General features: G+C 45.3%; 1 protein-coding gene across 3 annotated transcripts in view; it reads right to left on the bottom strand.

Moving 5' to 3' along the window:
* The window catches only part of LOC122399631 (teneurin-m), a 199,812-nt gene that overhangs the window by 57,387 nt on the left and 121,049 nt on the right, over window positions 1-21,376 (bottom strand). For all 3 annotated transcript variants that reach the window (XM_043400446.1, XM_043400447.1, XM_043400450.1), the window contains exon 2: window positions 12,962-13,034. In XM_043400446.1, coding sequence (XP_043256381.1) covers window positions 12,962-12,998 — 37 coding nt within the window. In that variant the 5' untranslated portion in view covers window positions 12,999-13,034. The remainder of the gene's footprint in view (window positions 1-12,961; window positions 13,035-21,376) is intronic.

Genomic DNA, 21,376 nt, shown 5'->3' with positions numbered 1-21,376 from the left:
AGGGAACGTGATTTCGGGAACCTGGACGGTTCCGGGGTCCTTCTGGCCTGTTTCATGCGCGAACACGCACCGAAACGTGCAGGAAGCTCGACCAACGCATCTCCATGCGATTCCTTCAAATTTTGCACGTGTGTCACGTGCCTTTTCCAGCATTACATCATGCGGACCAGACACCAACGAACGCCAGTTTCCTTTTTCTTCCTCCCCCCGGGAAAATGCCCACCTTTTTCACCGACAGTAATCTCTGGAACTTAAACGTGATCTATATGCCTCTAACGAATACGTTTCTTTCTTATACTACAAATGAAGAAAGTAGTCAAATGCTTGTCAAGTATTAGAACAGTGTGAATTACCAATATCAGAAAAAAATCAAGTCAAGTGTGCACAAACCACATCAAACTTGAAAATTCTCAGTGTACCGTTTGATAGTTCGAGAAAACTATTATATTCCAGGGTTAATGTTAAAAAGAATAAAAGTATATCGATCGAATCAAAGTATGAAAGGACACCACCCCTACTTTCGTATCATTTGTCATGAGCGTTTACATTTATGTATGGGCGTGACTAGGATAGCCCGGTAAAGGCTCGCCGTAATGGATATGTAAATCTGTAATTTAATTGCGTCGTTGAATAATAAGTCATTTAGTCGGCAAAACACACGCTGGAAACGTACTTCCCGTAATGGAAAGCCTCCCCCATTCAGGTAGAAACGTATTCGCCGCGCGTATAGAGCAGTTTTAATGAAAATGTAACTCCTCCTCAACTTTAATCGAAGACCTTACGTATTCGCATAAATATCCCCCTCCAAAACTTCGGTACACCCAGGCTTATCGAGCTCAAATTTTCCGAGTAGCTTAGTCGCTAAGTAACTTGACTAATAATGGAAGATTCCGAGAAGCTCATAAATATTTTCATGGAACCGATTAGCTATACATCGCGGCAGAGAACGAATGAAACACACACACAGGGAGAGATACGTCTAACAACGGGGCATTCAAATATCGCTGTTCCCTGAAAACGTTTTAATTTGTAACTCCTTTGGCGATTCAAAGTGTTTCGTAACTAACTTTGATACTTTTAAACTCTCTTCTCTTACAAATCCCATTAAGAGTCGGCACTGATCGTCTTCCCCTTCTATTTACGATTACGGAGTTAGGCGAACAATCTGCTAATTTGATAGGCGTGACTTAATATTTTGGGAAAGGAGTCTTCGAACCCGTAAAGCACATAATGGTCGGAGCAATTCTAAAGACGAATATTGAATTTTTAATGAAACGCTATAGGAAACACTTATTACGTCTTTTGTTGCCCGTGAATGATAATGAAATCGAAGTCTTCGGATTTGATTGGAAACTTAAATGAAAATGCTGCATCACCGGAACCAATCATGGAACAATGTACGCTGGTTGTGTTATACCAAAGGGAGTATGGAATGATGAAATTGAAATTGATAATGCAACGTGCAGTGTACCGGGGTTCGAACGTTTGTAAATAGTTAAAAAGTAAATGAAAATAACTCGAAGGGGTTAAAAGATACGTCGACGAGTGGAAATACTTAATCTGTGTCCAGTGTATCGTACGTTTCGAGCAGAAGGGGAAGTCCTTTGCTTCCGATAAACTCTAAAACTGATTTCGCCCACCTCGATACTCATGTCAAGCACAAGGAACAAAATCAGCTCAAGTTGATTCGCGTACAAAGAATTCATTTCCGTGGTACAGGGAAAATACGGCGTTCGTGCATTGTGCTCGGAGCACTGTAAGGAGCTTTCGCATTTACATATTCCATTTCGAATCCAAGAAGAAAAGGTATCCAATACGAAGCTCAGAAGTCCTCCAAGGGTGGAAATAATACCGTACGAGGCCTTAGCCGATCGTTCCTTTCGAAAGAAGACGAGCAAACCATTATCGACGTATCGCGTACGCGTGCCGTGCAGTTGATTCCCTTCGACCATTATTTCCTACAAGGTGCATCGAAACCGCGAGACGAGACACGTCCCGCGTGGACGAGAAGTCATGGTTCGTCAAACGATTCTGTCTGGCACCGACAAAGAAATCGAAACAAGTTTTCCATTGATTGTTCCCCTCAAATGGTCCGTAAACCAGCTCCGTGGAACAATGCCAAACGATCCGATAGGGTCGAAGTATAGGGGCAGATTTTTGTTGTGTAATTCGCAACTTTTGGAGAGGAACAGTCACGCGAGCACTTGCGAGAGAGCGTTCGAAATGCAGATATCGGTTTTAATCTGGGTAGAATTGTTTCAACTGATGTCTCTCTCCAAATGATTTCCAAAAGTCACTGGGAAGAGATTCGCGGGTCGATGGACCGTCACGAAAGAGTCCGGGCGACGAGTGTAGTGTAACATTAATGTGCTCGTTGACATTGTGTTTACCCTGACGTGTACACAAGGGCCGAGGGACAGGACGACGTGGAAAGAGAGACAGAGAGAGAGAGGGACGAAGCGTGACAAAGAGGAAATTTTCGAAAGGGAAGTCGCGAACAGGTCCACCATCGACCAGCCGCCCGGCGAGTCGGAGGGGGAAAAATCCCTTCTCTCTGTGTCCATAGATGATGAATGTCGGGACCTTTCAAGTCCCTGCAGCGGCTGGCGTCCCTCCACTCCCTTCACGGCGCTGTTCTTTGGTGATTATCTAATACGACGAGGTCAGAGTGGAGGGGAGCATCACGATTCGACTGATCGTCGACAACGCAAGATTCCGGTCTGGGGGACGGAAACTAACGTTTTTACGACTTTCAACCCTTTGAACTCAACAATTTCTTTGACTTTGACTTCCAAAAATAAAGAAATATTAAAAATTCAAATTCAATTTGTGTCAATTTGAATCTAGCTACAGCAGTGAATTCGACCCTGTATACTGTATTTACGACATACGGTGGCACGGGGTGCGATTTGGGGGCCGCGTCGAATGGAAAGCCGAAGAAAAAACTAGGTATAGAGGCACGAACGCACCGATGCAACCCTTTTTTGGGTGGTTCGGTGTGCGTGTTTGGTGGGACTGTGACGTAGCGCGTTGCTGGCCAGCTTCGGAGGAGGGAAAAGGACCGACCGGGATCGCCTTTTCCGGTGGGAGCTTCCCGCACTCGAAATTGCTAGGCTGCCACTCAAATTGGCCCGACACCGAACAATCGGGCTTATTACGAGGCATTTGTCAGCGCCGTGCTGCACTCTGCGGGTCTCGTGTTACCTCGTTTTTTTCCCCCCCGCTCTATCCGGAGCTGGGGACAACCTAGGTACCTCCTCGCGAAAGGGTACGTCCCTTTTACGAGCGAGTTCCAGCGTCGAGGGGTATGTTTTCGGTTGTAATATTGGGGCACGATACATTGTAGCGATTCTAGGTGGGTTTTCGGTGGAAACCGACGCCGGTTACCACCTGTCGAGATTTAGACGGAGGAACCGGACGCGGAGACGGTTAGGCGGGCAAACTGAATTAGTATAGAGCCAGTCACAAAATATTCTATTTGTTGTTGTACAGTAATATGGTAATGTTCGTTGGCTCAGTTCAGAGGGTGTAAAAATTCTATTAACACTCTTTCAATTTGCCTAGCTATGTTTCGAGTTTCTTTGGTGCTGTGTTATTCTGATTCCTAGCTGGAGCAAAACTCTTTCGGTGCTTCTCTTAATTAATTTCGCGACGCCTTAGCAACGCAAGGTTGCTGGATTAGCCCCAATGTGATCGAAAATGATACGCTTCTTTGCGCCCAAGTAACGCGGGAAGTTATCCCCGAAAGATATGATGTTGAAGCAACAGGAATTGTTAGAAGTTTTAACTTTACCGATGTTTACGACGAGAGTAACCTAAGAAACTTGGAAACTTTCGAGAAAAATGCGAATGAAAATAAAGGAAAATTTATAGGACAGAGCGGAAAGTTTCTTCTTTACTGTTACCTCTGGCGAGGAAAACTGGGAAACTCGATTTTAAGGAACAGTATCAGCAAAGGTCATTGAAAATTTGTTCGAGAGATATTCGAGTTAGTGAACCATTATTAATTTTATTAAGTGAAATAAAGTCCAGGTGTGATGGAACTATTACGTACTTCGTCTTTTGATCAAATGATCAGCTGGGGAAACCTTTTCGAAATTCGATCGGAACATCGATGATAAATAAGGTCGATTTTCCACGGCGGCGACAGATTCAACGGGCTTTTAAGGACGTTCCGTCGATCGTCTCGCCAGTTTTGCCCATCTAATCTTTGGTCCCTCTTACCTCGCCAGACCATTTTTACGGAAATCGCTCCAAGATTCAATAACTGACAAGAAAATCGAATCTGCTCGGGGAATAAGAGCAATCGTTACGGCAAGAGAATTGCTTTGATGCGAGAGAGTTCGCTATTGGAGGTTTAAAAACGGGAAGAACCGAAAATTTCGTTCGCCAGGGGTACGTCTACCTTTGGGTTCGATTAGCGAGGGTAAACACTCTTGACCATCCAATCGTGTCGTTGAATGTTCAACCCCCTTCACCCTTCCTAGCTCGAGGAATTTCACGAGTCGCCAAGAGCGTGAAAGTAATTAAAGATTAAGAAACGAAACGCTTCAAGGACTGCACTTTTTCTCTAGCTTCTCTAATAAGAAATAAAAATTGAATTTCTTAGTTTCTTTCGTGTATTTTCACAAGTTCCATTTGAGTTACGTCAGCGGTCCTTATTTCGTCGGTAAGAATTTATCGGATAAAAGTATCCCCTTCGAATATGGTTTTGTTTCTAAGCAGAAGAAAGGAACGATCGAATATTCCCTGAACGACGTGGCGAAAGAGAATCGAGTTGTGTGGCGAGAGCTGAGCTTGTTAGAGGTACGCACGAAATGGGGGGACATCCTTCTACAATCGAAGAAGATGTTACGTTCGAACGAACAACGAAAGAACGCGCCGGTCAATCTTATCTACGCTGAGGGGTAGCGATCGTCCTTCTTCGAGCTTCAAGGAGGTCTGGATAGTTTCGTTGGATTATCGAGGAGTTGTGTGACCGAAGGTCGAAGTTCTAGCTTCACGAAAATCTCGAAAGAAAGGTGGAAATTCATATTTGGAATTTTTAAACGATATATGATTCTGAAAATATCGTAACGCGTGGAAACTCTATATTTTATATCGACTAAATTACAAACATGTAAAACATTTTCCGTACCAACAAGTATAAAAAGTGCGTAAACTTTTTGTTAAATTTATTTTTTTGTGTGCTACGAACTTGGTTGATTTTTTATACTGTATAAATATCGTATATTCATGTATTGTATACATTTTCTGTAACGAATATTTGTGTTTACGTACTATATGTTCCTGATTCTAGTGCACTGTTTGTACAAACATTGTGTGCCCATGCCAAAGGACATACAATATTCATATGGAAAATTACTACGCTCAGTATACCTGCGCTATATTACGTTTATTTTTCTTTGATACAACAATCGACATTAAATGAAAGATATTTGTCACAGTTATGGTAGTATTCAATACACAAAATACTCAGAAACACTTAAAGAACTGTATCACGATCGATGTATTATTCATTGTTTATCCTATCGCTGAACAAAATTCATATTTCATTAAAAGTTGTATAATTTGTTCGACGAAAGCGACCGACATCCGTCTGGAAACGCTTTTACCGTGGACAAGGTTTTCCACTATTAGAAACCATTATAGTTATCGGTCTGGCTGTCTGGTTTAATTATTTTAATCCGTTCGGGCCGAAGAAGCGAAGCGTACGGGAGCGAACGAAAGAGATAGGGATAAGTGCGGAGCGTATTTTAAAAGTTGAGGATTCCCGGTACGTCCACGTTGAAAGAAAAACCTGATACCGGTGCTAATATCCCCTTATGTTTGCCGTGACCAATCCCGTCCTACGGTTTTTCCTGTCTTTGTCCCGTGTCGGATAGTTAAACCGAACGTAAGGAGCGCGAGGTCGCAGGAGGCTACTCCGCGACGTCCACTCGGCCCGTTATTGGATCCTTATTTCACCGCAGACTTTACCCTCTCGACGACGAAATATGCTCGTATCAGCACGCACGGGGTCTCTTATTGACCGGGCAGTCCTCTTTCTTCTCCTTCTTCTTGCCCCGCGAAAGGTACTCGCCAGGAACGTGGAGGATCGTAATACGTTTAGGTGTGGCGGTGACCGACCCGTTTGCCGTGAGACAAAATGAGAAAAACCCCCTATACGCCTTATTCAAGGCTTCCGCTGTACCGAGTAAGCACTTTTCCCCCGCTGGTCCCGATGACGAAATGAAAAGCGTTTTTCTTGCGATCCCCCCGGCCCCTATGATATCAAACTCCAAAGCGCCAATAAAATCGTATCGACGTCCTTCTGGCAATAATAACGACCCTGCACTGCTAAAGAGCCCGCCATCAAACACGACGACCCGCAACGAAATAATAAAACACCCCTCAGGGTCTCCTTTTCCCTCAAAATTAATATGTACAATAGTTCGCAGTTATTTAAAATAGGGGCTTCCCCATCGATTTCTTTGATTTTCAAATATATTATAGAACTCAACATTCTGAACAAGTTTCTTCTATACGTATTAGCCCCGTTCGACCGTCGTTTTCGAGATATTTGCAAAATACTTTCGCTAGAGTTACGTCGAATGTGGCTTATACGCACGCGGTTACACAATTTTGCAAATATCTCGGAAACTAAAGCCGAACGGGGGTTATATGTATCAAGAAGACTTGTTTAGAATGTTGAATTCTATAACATATTTGAAAATCATCGAAATCGGTGAGGTATACCCTATTCGAAATAATAATATGCACATTGTATACTATCATATGTATTATTTCCGCTAAAAATTAGTTTCTCTGGCTCGAGTTAGATGGAACATTCCATTCATTTATAAGATTGACAGATTTTTGTAAATGATACCGCTGTTATGCAGATTAATGATCTTTCTAGAGAGGACCACGAACGATCGAAAGGTTAATAAACGTAGAAAATAATGATATCACGGTTATATGAAGGCCATTATTTACCTACCTCCTCGATTTGCTTTATTTATTTAACGACTTTATTGCACCGTAACGGAGTATAAATAAAATGAGATACAAAATGAAATAAAACGAAATTAAATATAAAGATTGCCCGGGTAATAAAATATCGCCCCGTACCGAAGGAATGGTATTTAATATTCGAGACCTCGACCCGTCGACTCGTCCATTTAGAATTCAAGGGACGCGTTCGATGATTCTTTTCGAACGTATCGGGCCCCATCGAAACGAGAGCCCACGGAACAGGCTACGATGGAAGGAGGGGGGGGCCACGGTGACTCTTCAGCTAGGAATTTCGAAGGGTGTCTAATTGCTTCAAAACTTGTCACGCGGTGACGATCTCGATGCTCGTTTGGATCCTTCCTATGATTAATGGAGGCGTACGTAAAAAAAGACGGAACATGCGCCTCTAATGCGTTCCGCCGATGATCCCGATCCGCTGTTCGTCACGTAACATAGTCTGTGGTGAGGGCAAAATTCAATATGCTCGGAATACGAACCTGTCGTTAGGCCCAGCACCTCGACGGAGCTTTTCTTTCAGCGTCGATATTAGTTTCGAGTTGCAACGCGCCTTTGAAATAAACGTGAAACACGAATACCAAATGAAGGGTTAAATACGGACGAGGGTGGAAAAACCGAGTCGTATTAATTTGCAGCGATAATAAATAAACGAATAATAACAATTCTATTGGAAGGACACTTGGTCAATTACGGGAGTCACCGTATTTTTACGCAAACTCGGTCACCGGAAGCGGGGGGAGCCGAGTTTCTCCAATTACTATGGTGGGGTCCCACGACACGGAGGGTCTAGAAATTTAGCACGCATCGGTGCGTAGCAATGGACGTTTCCTTCGCATTTTTAAGAGACGAGTACTCTACTTTCGCAAGCTGACACGGTGTAACTCGTCAGTGTAGGCACAAAGCTGACGATGAATGGTGCAGAAGGGGACCACTTTTAACCGGCGCGTGTTTGAATAAGTGTCCCTCTAATTCCTCGGAGCACCGCGACGACGCCTGAAAGTCACGAGTATGACAAACACATTTGCGTCGTGCTTGCGTGGAAGAAGCATCCGGCCCGACCATAACAGATGTCCCTACCAACCGAAAGTCCGATTAGTCCCGCTGAACACGACGATTAGGCGCGTAAGCGGCGTCTTCCCTTCGCGTTGTGCAGGGTGGTCAGAGGACTGTATGCGTCTAATACTCAGGTAGCAAATCCGGATCATAATACAGACGAAAAGTCTTAGATAAAAGAAGACTGTACGGAATCATTGTTTCGAAGTTACGATGGATTAAGGTGTAAAGACTCCACGCGTCCACCTTCATATAACGACACGACAGAAACTATAAAACACGATCGATACTTTAAACGTTATACACCGAGAACCAGTGAACTATCATCCGTCCTTTATTAATTAGTTAAAGGCTACCTAATTGTATGATGCATCTGTTGCATAGTTTGCTTCTACGAGTATTTCTTTTCAAAGGGATAGTTTCGACCCGAAATAGGCGGCCAGTAAAGTGTTAAGTGGTTTCTGTTCGCGTCTTTCGAGGTGGATTATCGCCAGACGTTCAAAGATAATAAAATGGAAATTCGAGAAGTTTTGAAAACTCGAGCCACTCGAGGAGTCATTACGAAGTAAACTCGAACCGAATAGAATTCCGTAGCGCGTACGAAACACAATCTAACCTCAACAGCCCTCTTTACGCAACTGTTTGCAAAGACTAATTGCAATTCGTGCGTTTTCGTACCGAATATAGTTCGCGATGTTCATTGTCGATGGATGTTAACGAGCGTGGTGGTGGGAGGAAGAAAGGCGAGCAGCGGGTAAAAAGAAGAGATAACGCGAAACGAAAGGCACGGCGCGCGGAATACGAAATTTCCAGTGCAACCCACCCTCGACGGAAGCTCGCTGGGATTTCCACCCCTTCGGTGGTGCATCGGCCTAACCGATGCCAGGCATTTGTTCGGTATTCGCGGTGGGTGTTTGCGTGATTCCACGGACCAAACAGACGCAGCCCCGTGCGTGACGAAGATTTCGTCGAATCTACGCATACCCAGACAATTAGAAGCTCGCGAATACAGGAGGGTCCTTAAATCCTCCCCCGTTCTATCAAACGCGCGAAACAGCCCGGCATTAACGCACACTTCCGCGCTGCTCGATGATATCCAAATATGCCAAGGGAATAGGGTGAATTCCGATAAAGTTTCCCCGGGAGCACCGTCAGCGCCTAGTATTATTTATTTAACCACCACTTCGATCACTTTTATTTCTCGAAACGTGGTGGTTAATATTTCTACCCGAATTTGGAATTATTAGGATGCAGAGTAGGGGGTTGAGCAGGCTCCTCGTCGACTTGCTCTACGCTTCAGCGAGAAATCCAAAGAAAGATTTCTGCTTCGAGTGCGGAGTGTGAGTGATTGATGGCACCATCGATTGGTATGTGGGCAATACGATGCCCCAGGGACGTAACACAGCCGCACTTCGAGAAATTGCTAATCCCCTGCATCCCGCGTCCCTCGGTACTCCGTCATGGTGTTGCTTTTACGTCGCTCGGTATATTCAGCTACGCGACAGGAATTTCTTTCACCCTAAACGACCGTTTCCGGATAATAACCGACGATACTTCACCCAGCAGTGCTTACGCAACCAGAGACAAACACGGAACTTGTACTTTTCTCATCCTTTTGCTACCAGATGTTTGTTTATGTTCTTCGTTCGTTCTATCCACAACAGTATGCATCCGCTTGAATTTTTATTATTACATTAGGAAAAATTGTAGACGAGAAAGTGAGCGTCTAATCGCACGAGACAAGGTACAGCTGTTTCTAAACCGAACTTCAATTAACGCCGCAACACGAAATGTTATCTTTGCCTTGGTATTCCATGGCAATGTTTTCTCAACGTGGACTGATGTCAAAACCAGGAGTTCTTCGTACTTTCCCGAGTCACAGCTGGTATTGTTTGTGTTAAGAAGTGTCATACCGTGGTCCATCTGGACGTCGGGTTTGGGGATCGTGCTTCGGGCCCACAGGATGTACAGCTTTTACGTGACTCGCGTACAAACCCCGAAACACGTAGTATTATGTTTCATTTCGACCATCTTCGTCGCTTTCTAATACACCGTACCGATACAGCGCATGGAAACGTACAAAAATCACATTTGCTTATTGGAATATCAATATCAATCGTCGATAAAAATAAGAAACGATCGGTGTTTATCGTTAAACTTGTCCGTCAGAATTCGAATGGAAGATTCGTTATCGAGTGACACGACGAGGTCTTTCGAACATCGTAAAAGTTCCGCGGCGGCAAGGTTCTCCTTTATTCGTTCGGAACGTGCCGAGTGTTACCAGATTTCATCTGGATCCCCAGTTATCTTCTCGATCCATCTGTTCCAAGATCTGTCGCCGACTGTTCTTCGTCACGTAGCCGCCTATTGTTCCGTTTCGCGTAACTCCTCCCCAGACACGTGGTACGCACGCCACGACCCACCAACAATTTGGCCAACTCGCTGGAAAGTCTCAAGAAGAATGGAGAAGCTCGCAATATCGGTGCAAATGTCTGTCGCACACGTTGCCCACCCAAAAACGAACAGTTCGCGCCAATCTCGCCAGGTATTGTCCACGCGAAGGATTTGCATTTAAAGCCTAAACAGACCTGACGGGGAGTCTGAGCGCAGGACAATGGACGCACGTTTCGTTCGGGCCTCCTGGACGCCAGACGCGGCGTCTCCTGCTGGGTGAATATTTTTTTTACCCCTCCGCGGGGATATCTCAGGGCGGAAAAAGGGACGAGATGTTTGGAGTAAGACCCCGGCGATCCTGATTTCTCGCTAGGCACAATTAGACCCTTTTAGGCGTCTGTTTATCCGGTCCACGGAAAGTTTGTTCGTAGTCTAAACAAGTTATAAAACATGTCATCGTTGTTCCACCGATGTTGCTATTTGGTTTATAATCGACCAAGCTGAACGATAGTTACGGAAACAGAAACAGAAGCGACGGTCTGAATTAGGCCCGGTTACCTGTCCGCAGGGAAATCTTCCGAGGGAATTCCTTTCCGACGGGATGTTTGAAGTACGGTTCGGCGATCCTAATTTTTCGGTAGACACAATTAGCCCCTTTCAGGCTCCTCGCGTTGCAACGTCGATCCCGAGGAACGTTAGACCCGGCTGTCGCCAAAGTCTGTTTACCTGAGCCACGGAAAATTAGGAAAACAAACAACCAGGACTGACCGGCCACGATCGTGGATGGGAAATTGAGTCGTTAACGACCGATAGGCCGCCCAGTGTCCGACACCGTAATTTCAGGTACCTTGAGAGCCCATTCGGGAGCGAGAGGAGCTCACTGATCTGTGACGGAGACCACCCTGGCGATTGTTGGAAAATAGTGTTAGCATTCGTTTAACCCTAACGAAGACGCCACGATGGCGGAGTGCTTCCCGGAGATGCTATTATCGCTTTCCGTCATCTCTGCTAACCGAAATTTGCATTTCGTTTATGGAATTCACGAGATAAATCGTTTACCCTTTTATTACAATTACACCTGGAATTTACTTTTCTCGATAACTACATCTACTCAACTCTATATTATTATATCTATTGGGTCGATTTCGATTTATTTCACGTTCAAAATTTTAAGCTTCTGTCGTGATTAATGCTCAGTTTTAACGATCGAATGCAAGAACGGAGGACTAATAGTTTTCCCGTTTGGAGACTCTTCAGGTTGGAAAGTTTCTGTCTGAAGTGGCTTGGACAACTATAACCAAGACGAAAGTAAACATCGCCAGGTCCAAGGAACCGGAAACATTTTTCCCCGCGAGTCACGAAGCGTTGAAGGATCGTTAAATGGACACGACATCCGTACGAACGCCATTTAGCGGAAAATTGCTTCGATAAACACCGGAGCAAGACAAGAGTTTGGAGTCGTGGCCCGGAAGATCTCTGTTCCGATAGATTCAAGACGGCTGCACAAACAGTTTCGCGCACGGTTCGACGTAGAAGTGCACGGTCGAATTGTCGGTCGTTCGAAAGCAGGTAAAATTCTAGGCCAGATTTAAGGAGATCCCCCGTTTAACCAACAACGGTTTCGCGGAAGTGCAAGGCGCGATTGTTGCTTCTCGCTGGATGCCCTCGAGAGTGGACTCAATACGCTTCTCGACCGTTCCATAGAATAATATTGCCGATACCGGTTGAGCTTTCTAAGCCACGTGGATGAAGAGAGTTTCTCACAATTAGAATCCAATCTTTCCCGATCACAAAGCAAAATTCCTTTGAAAATGTTTAGACGGACATCTCTCTGCTATTCGTATCAAATTAAGAAATTGTTTCACTTTGAACGGTTTGATCAACTAGGCTACGAGTTAAAAAAGGAGGATTTCCGGTGGTAGTCGAAACAAAACGTTCCGTATTCATTAAAAAACCATTAAAATGTGATTGGATGAATCTGTGGCTCCGAGACACTCAAAAAGAAATCTATTCAAGGATACGGGGACGGACTCGAACCATAAAATTCCGCCATTAAGGAGCCCCTGAGCTCGGGACAGAAGTCTGCCACATGTTGTGGGAGACGATACCCGTTCGTGCGAAGATTGGAAAATCACCGTCTCGATGTTTAGGCTACTTGTAAACAAACAAAGCAAACTGGTAATCGTTCGAGGTCCCACGTTTACAAATCGAGTGCAGATGTCGAAAAGCAGGTTGTGGTTGAGGATCGTGATCCTTGGAGGCTATATCATCGTTGAAGTCATCTACTCATCTTAGTTCTCGCTTCCCGTATGTCGCGGAGGATTCAAGATTAACCTTTTTCTCATCAATTTGTTACAATTTATACGAGGCCCCATATTAACAGAGAATCATGTAGTTCTTTAAAACCAGCATCAAAACAATACAGTATTAACATCGATATTAAAAACACGAATGCTTTTTGGCGTTTCTACTAATAAACGTATAAAATATTTTTACTTACACGACGTCTCGTCCGTATCTGTGTTAGTGGAGCGCATCAGTGTGCATCGTATTTTAAAATCGTGTGTACGTACCTGGAACAAAAGAAATTCGAAATATCTGTCAGAAAAGTTGTTCGCAGGGGATCGTGGATAAATTACTTCAACGATATAACGACCAACGCAGCACGGAATTTATTAATTTTCCAGGTATCTGAAATTTCGTTGTAAACACGCCATTTCTCACTGTTTCTCAACGTCGCGACTAAACTTGAAATATCATTTTCGAGCAATATGAAACAATTTCCCACGGATCGCGGAATAATTTACAAATGCAAATAGTATCGAAACAATCAATTTAATTGTGCGGGATTTGGCACAGAATTATTTCATTTGAAATAAATAATAATAATTCGTACCGAATCTATTGAAATTCTTTTCATGATTTTGTAAATAGTGGCATTCAAGAAGCACAGAGATTAGAATGGTCTACTGTATTTTTACGATCTATGTTTTCGTTTGATACTGTTTTTTACGAATTATCTTTCCACCCCCCTGCGCACGAAAGGTTTGAAACTCCTCGAATTTCTTGCGCCGCGAATTAAGCAAGAATCTTATTATCGACGAAATGATTGACCCCGAAGTTCGTCCGGCAAATCTTCACCTAAAAAAGCTGTTAAGCTTAAGTGTATTTAAGAGGCAATACGTGTTCCGGTGAAACTTTAAACTTTCCTCTCCCGAGGCAATGACTTGCGTTACCCCTCCCGCTATCACCATCAATCTTTAGGGTTGGCAAGCTCCGCAGCACAGGGTCGCGAAGCTTCGCGTTGCCACAACGCCAAACCCCTCATACTCTGTTTAAGGGGAACATTTCTCTGCGACACCTTAAAAAAGGATCGATTTTTCTTCCCTTTTCGTTCCACGAAAGTACGCAAGTTCAAGCATTGTTAGATTTTTATAGAAAAATTTAATTTTTTCACCTGGCAAAGGGTTAAAAAACATGTTTCTTGCCCACAAGATAACGGTAAAAAACAATTACCTAAAACTATGTACAAAATTTGAATGTACCACTAAAATGTAATTGAATAACCTACGAAAAAGAGTCGCCACGTTGGCGGTAGCATTCGTTTCGAAAACATTTCTGAAAATTTCGCAACTTCCACAGAGAAACGACCCTTTAAGGTTCTCTAAACTCGCAAGGTGTCCAGCGAACGCGCCCGTGACTCATACGCGAGTCAACTCGACACGCCTCGGATTAAAACGCAACCCTCGGTAATGTTAATTCGAGTCTGGGTTCACCCCCCCTGCCGCCGTACGGTGTGCGTATGTGTGCTCCATTTTGCGACAAATCGCGCACCGGCGACGAGAGAAAGAAAAAAAAAAGGAGAAAAAGGAAAAAGAAATCCAGACGAACGCCGAGTTTCTCCCACGGGACACCGGGGCTGCGCGAAAAGGGGTGAATTTTTTCATTTTGCGGTAAGAGCTCGTCGTGGAATGAAACGCGCGGCGTGTTGAATATTCCGGGTGACGACGGTGAAAGTAAGTTGGCGACGTTTTAAGAAAATACGGTTTCAAAAGCGCGAAGGGGGACCTCGAACCCGCATTCAGGGTGCACGAGCATATTTCCGGAAGACGATGATACGAACACACGGCCAGTTTGCTCCCTGGTTGTTTTTAAAACGCCTCTGTGAAATGTACTCGTTTATATGTTCAAAGTTTCAGATGTGTACAGGGGGCTTAAAGAATAAATAAGGAGTATATGCTATTTAGATGCCTGAAACGCGCGTGGTATCGTTTTGTTCCGGAGTGTACGTTGCGCGTAGGAGCTAATCAATCCTTCCCCCTTTAGTTATCGCTTTAGCGAGGGCAAAACGATTGGCACTCGACGTGAAACGAAAACACTCGATTCGACGGGAGGTCAAAACGCGATTATTCGCGGACGGGAGCGTCTCTCGACTCGTTTCGACCTCGGAGGCATTCGAGAGCGTTCCGCCGCTTCGACTCCCCCGCGGGTTCGCTCCCATTGTCTTCCCGGCTGGTTTTCGGGCTCCCTCGTCTCGCGTACGCGCTAGCGATCTTAAGATCGCCCGAATTCGACCGTGCACAATGCACCTGCACGCGCAACCAGCTCCGAAAGCATCTCGAGGGCCAATGTAGCAGGTGACCGCGAGCACGTACATAACTTATCCCCCTTATAGTGGTCTGCGTTCAGCGTAGCTTCGAGAATAAAGGGTACCGCTCGCAGTCGTTGCGGCCGAGTGCGCGTAAATCAAAATTACTTGCACGGTTAATTAGATTTTCGGACGCCCTACAGCCGAGGCGAGGGAAACGTTTTGACATTGCAAAGGCCGCGGGTCAGGCTTCAAAAATTCATCGTAAACGTCACTCACGAGGCTTCGCGTACCGTCCATTTTGACTGAATTCTAATTCTCTGTATTTATTTTGTAGCTGTTTGGCATATTAAACTGTCAACATTAGTCTCCTCAAGTTCGTCATTTACTTTTCCAATCTCCATTGCAAACGCATTCTACACCGGAACCGACGGTCATTGTCTTCGAAACACCTCACGCCTGTATTTCCCAGTGAGTCACGAGCTACATTATTCAGAAACGAACGCGCAATTGTCCGTGGAGTATTTAAAGGATCGTCGGTATTATTTTCTCATGCTCGTGCATCGGATACGTCCCGCAGAAGAATCGACCCTCCCACGAGTGACTCGACCCTCCGGGCGAAGGTCATTACCAGCAGGTAGAATGACGGGTACCCCCGTACGAAATTATCATGATCGTCGTAGAATCCTTGCCTCGAGATCGCTAATCGATTCGCGTAACGGTCTAATCCGAACCGCAATGACTTACGCGGCCCCGATAATTACAGGCCTAAAAGGGGTCGTTAGTTTGCGGGAAATTGCACGGATAAAAGAGCAGACCGGCATTCCGTAGAAATTGCCCCGGGGGATTCGCATGACTTTGGCCACCCTTTCGAACGAATGCAATTGTTCCTCTGCATCGACTGTTTCCAAGATTTGCACGATGAGTCACAGCGTCTGACCGACACAAATTACTCATCCACAAGGTCTGTCTTTCGACGGATCCTAACCTCAAATTACGAGGACAGTGCAGAACCTTCCATTCATTTTATCGAAACCCTAAACACTGCTGGATTTCGTTCCAACATAATTTTATTTATTCAACGTGAAGTAACCTTTCTAATTTAAAAATAACAATGCACGTTAAGATGTTATTGCAACCCTCGTTGCCCCATGTAACGAGGCCTCTCGATGGCGCGAAACGCCCGAGGACCATCACTTTTCCGCGAAAATATCTGGCTGAGACAGTGATCATCCTCGTCAAGCTTTTAAAGTCTGCTTATAGCAGCGGAGGATTAATGGAAATGCGCGTCTGGGGGGCTGGGGAGACGATAGATGTATGAGAAAGACCCGAGGGCTCGGCCGGGATTGATAAAGGCAGCTTTTAACCCTTAACTGGTATTCCGGCTTGCTCGTAACGATGATATATGACGTGGCAAGATCACGCCTGACCTTGATGGCCGCCGGAACGAGGATAAATGGTACGATAGCTTTCGTTGCATCGGCATTCCCTTGCATTAAATATCAATCGTCCCTTAACGTTCTTGTCGACGAGCGACATTGTTAACCGTTTGTCAGATCGGTATCGCGTATGGGAAGACAGACCCCCATCGGTTCGATGGTAAAACGCACACGCAGCGCTTGGCCATCGCGACCAAGTAATTGCCGATAGAGTACGAACAGGTAGATACGCGAATGCGTATTCAACAGGTGCCACGGTAAGAACGATAATTCTTTTCTTCTTTCCCTTCTTTTCTACCAACCGTGCCCTCCACTTCTCGTCGTCTCTTGCTTGATTCCTCTTTCTTTGCTCTCGATAGAATGAGACACGTCGCGAAAGGAGAATTTACGAGACTTTGCTTGACAAATATTTGCACGATCGGGGATTGATTGCCACGAACGTGACAATTATTACACTGTTACGGGGTACACACGTGCTGGAGGCGTTCGAGAAGAAAGTCCTGAAAGAAAGATGCGCTCGTGCGCTGAGAATATCGGATAGCTCGTTGCATGACTCGAGAACCTGGAAGCGCCGTTGCCTGGCGGTCGACGAAAGGAAATTGAAGAATAAAAAATTCATGATATTGCACTGGGTGTTCCTTAACGCGCGGAACGTATCGAAAGGCTGGACTTCGGTCGCGAAAGTAACGGGGAACGTTAATGCAATTGTACGTTTATTAGAATTTCCTTTCCAAGTTACGGTCGCACGCGCTGGCAATTTCTTTTACGTGGTAACAAGTAAAGAATCTCTTTAATACGTTGTCGCCACTCCGCGGGAGGCCGACCCTATCGGATGACGAGGGATTTAGGCACGGGGAACTCAAATATTTAATTGTATCCTGTTTCTTATTGTCCATGGGGATTACTCTCTGTGTGCTCTGTAGGGATGCAACTCGACGAGATCCTGAGCATTAGGGGACAAGGAAGAAGGCAAACACGACCACGACACTTTCAAAACCAGAGGAATCGCTCTTAGACTCTCAATTACTCACGATCTAGTCAAACAGAACTTGATAAGAGACGTCGATTCGGCTAACCGCGGTTAACACGTTTCGAAAGGGGATTTGTATACTTTTCGTGGTGCATTTTAGGTACTCCTATAGGCAGACAAAACGGATTAGAGGCGAGATTCTTGATAGAAATATATATGATAGTATTGTATAGTTCGGGCCACGATATAGCGAGCTCCTAAAGTAAAGATCAAGCTATCGAGACAAGCGAAAGATGGCAAAAGATCATCGACAAAAATGGACAATACCTGATTGAATAAAGTTATATTTTTAAGGAAAAATTTTGAATTTTCCTTGTTATTTAAAATAAGCAATCACTTAGTTGCCAACTTAATAGTATTGTGACGGACTGTAGGTGATCCTAAAAGCATGATTGGGCGTCAAGGTGGGTCACGTACGTGGGTAGAGGAGCGTAGGTAATCGGGTCGTATGGATTTGCTTCGACAATGGGAACGGTCTCGAGGAAAAGACAGAAATCCGTTTAGTCACGGTAGCTGAGTGTCCTTTGGATAAAAAGCGGCGCGGCGGTGTACTGGGAAGGACAGGGCTTTATCCGTAGGCGATTTATAGGCAGTTTGATGGATTCGAAAGTGCCGGTTTCATCCTGCGCGGGCCTCTTTACCGCGCAACATACACCGATCCACTCTCGCGTAATCGGTTTTGCGAGGCATTGCGTGGCATCTGCTTGCGAGATTAGCGCACGCGATCGGAGCACTCCGATTCCTGAAAAATTTATGAGGCGGGGGCGTGCGATGAAAAGAGAGGGACTGTTCGATCGATAACTTTCCGTACGCGTACGCCGGAATCACGGTGACCCGCGTTTTATGTCAACGATTACGACAATCCCGTTACGCGCGTTTAATTGCCCGCTTACAATGGGGGAGGCTGTTGTTTCTACGCCATGACCGCGCGCTACCTCCGTCATCATTGGTTGTTACGAATTTATGGCGGCGGAACAACGCGCATAGAATACGCGGAACAACGCTGGGAATAATGGTCGTTCGACGGGGAGGCTATAGACGCGTTAAATTTTGTTGATATTCCCTTTCCTAAGACTTCAAAGCGCGTTCTTTTCATTTTTAAAAACAAAGCAAAAGCAAAGAATAATGTTAAAGACGAATGCCAACAACTGTCCTGGCTTCGAAGGAAAAAAAGAAACCTAAACGTTCCTCCGTTCTTCACGGCTATCGTTACGTACGATTTTCCACGTCGCGAGACACACTTGGCGGACGCACGCCACTCCCGAAATAAAAGGAGCTCCCGTCACAACCCTTTTACTTACGGTCGATATTCCGTTCTCCGGCTCGAGCTGCTCGGTGAGAAAACCTCTATACACCTCTTTCATCCCGTCCCACCCTCGACGAAACGAAAATCGTCGAACGCCCCATTTGCAGCGCCGTTTCCGTAAATAGCTAATGGTTCGAGTGCTTGAACGCCGTGTCGTGTTTCTTCCTAGCCCTAAACTAACAGATCCGACCTCTCCGCCGACGCTTTTTTTCTATAATTTGTCTTCCTCGATTCCTTTGTACGCGTGACTGTTATTCCACGCACTCGAGCACTCTAAATTGTTACGTCGTTCCATCGGTGTGGTCCCGCGAGAGACCATTTTTCTACGCTTAATATCCACACTGGGCCTGATAAATTAATGCCCGTATCGTTCTGTTTATTCCTCGTTCCATGAAAATTCGTCACATTACTTTTTACTGTATCCGCAACAAGTCGAGGCCATTATCTTCAAGTCGATACTTAAATAGCACCAGGCCAGAAGGTCTTTCTATTTTCAGCGCCGAAGCTACCGCGAATCAAACAATAACAATCCCTTTGATGAAGTATTCACAGAACAAATGAAATGTACTCAGTGTCTCTGTCGAGTGACAAGCTTAAGTGATCAGCAAACGGACGTTTAACTTTCGCGAAATGTAAAAGAGCCCTCAAAGCTCGCCTCGCTTTGAACAATTGGATGAAGTTACACGAGCCCGGGCAGATGTTCGCCGCGGCAGAGAAAACGGGATAGAACGGTTAGGAGGGACCAAATACGTTGCCCGGATAGAAGAACCACGAAGGGAGAGAAACGCGAGACAATGTACGGAGTCGCGCAATAAGATGAAACTGGAGATAAGCTAGGACCCCCAAAGAGGGCAGATCTCGGGCGAAGGCTGAGTTATTATTACGAATGACAGACTTTCTGTACCCGGGTGCCGTCCAGGTAGATCAAAGAGATCGCCCGGAACGATGTCCAAAACGGGACCGTATTATTCTTCCAAAGAAGGAACGTCATCTGTTGCGCCGATATTTTTGCGCTCGGTTCCTCTATGCCGGTTCAATCGGCGAACACGAGGCTGGTGCCTCAACATGTGCATCCTCTCTTTTGTGCTACGAAATTGGGACATCGTGTTCTGGACAAGCACGATACACGAATCGATATCTAGTGACCTGTGCATGGATATTCTCACCTTTCCGTGGGCCTCCCTTTTCACCGGGGAACCATTTCGCCCTTCGGGACGTCAAAGTCGCCTAATTCCCAGTCACAGTCTTGCACCTCTTCAAACAATTACAAGGCGTTTAAAAATCTTATGCATTTTGTTTAGCGTTTTCTAGTTACCCAACATTTCGTAGGAGAATATCAGTCATTTGGAGAACTGGTTTACCAAATAAAATCTAACTTCTGCGCGGTCTAGAAGCGTTTGTTATTCGTAGAGACCTTGTCAATAGCTCGGAACGTAACACATAACTGACTACCGGTCGCTCACCGAGATTCGAGAGCCGTTCCCAATGTCCTCTCAGTGCGGGGAGAGAGGGGCCTTGTATACACCAGAGCGACACATCAAAATAAAGATTTAAGACCAACGATTTAACGCTTACAATTTCGTAATTTTATTTTCGTCCTATTTTGTCCTTTCCCCAGGGGTAAAAACTACATACTCCCATAAGTTTCATTAAAATCGGGGATTTCCTTGTTAGAGTTTTTATCTGAAATCTAGTGATTTTATTCTCAGCGATTGCAGCGCGCAGAGCACCAGGACTGGGCGGAATAATTCGTCGTAGGCGGTTTATGGTAACGGGGAAACATCGAAGAGGAACAAGAAGACAATGTCGGGACAGGGTGGCTGGCTGCCACGCTGTAATATTGTATATCGCGTAGGAAAGAAGATGGAAGGGGTGAAATGAAACACGTACGCGACGGCAGCGCCTTAAATCAACGAACAACCACCAGAGTGCGTTTCGTTCGAGGCATCCAACACCTGCGCCCCACGCACACACGCTACCGTAATTAACGTAATGTTATTGACGACTTTTTAATGAAATAAAGCGCGCGCGACAGGAAATTAAGCGTCCCTCTTTTGACACGTCTCTTTCTCGGTCTTCCGTCGGTTTCGTACCCTCCTTCTCTTCCTCGCGTCCGTGATTTTCATCTTGTTTCGTACCCGTGTCCACCTCTTTGTACCCCTCGCCCATAGTTCCCGCGCGCGGTGCTACCGTCTGCAGGTTTCGTTACGGGAAAATATCGCAACACCGGGTTACCCCCGGAGGAAGGATGGGACTTATAAAGCCTCTTGTTCGGTGAAAAGGTACAAACGAAGAGGGACGAGGCGTGGGCGGGATTCCCCCGTCTCGCGAGCCGAGATATTCCTCCTTTTAGCGTCGTCAGGGATTTCGAAGATGTAGCGCTACTCGTTAGATAAATATATTAATTAAGGACTTGTTAGCTGCATGACGAATCTTCCGAATTTTTTTCGAGGTGATACTGATTTTTTTTAGCGAGGAATTAGCTTTCTTCTTCTAAGCTTTTGCTGAGAATTTCGAAGACGCAAGCAATGGGGATGACACGACATCAAATA

This window comes from Colletes gigas, unplaced genomic scaffold (assembly GCF_013123115.1).
Source record: "Colletes gigas isolate AHSC1104 unplaced genomic scaffold, ASM1312311v1 Colletes_gigas_Sc00014, whole genome shotgun sequence".
Lineage (NCBI taxonomy): Eukaryota > Metazoa > Arthropoda > Insecta > Hymenoptera > Colletidae > Colletes > Colletes gigas.
The sequence above is the reverse complement of the archived record's forward strand: the minus strand, read 5'-3'. Positions and strand labels throughout refer to the sequence as shown.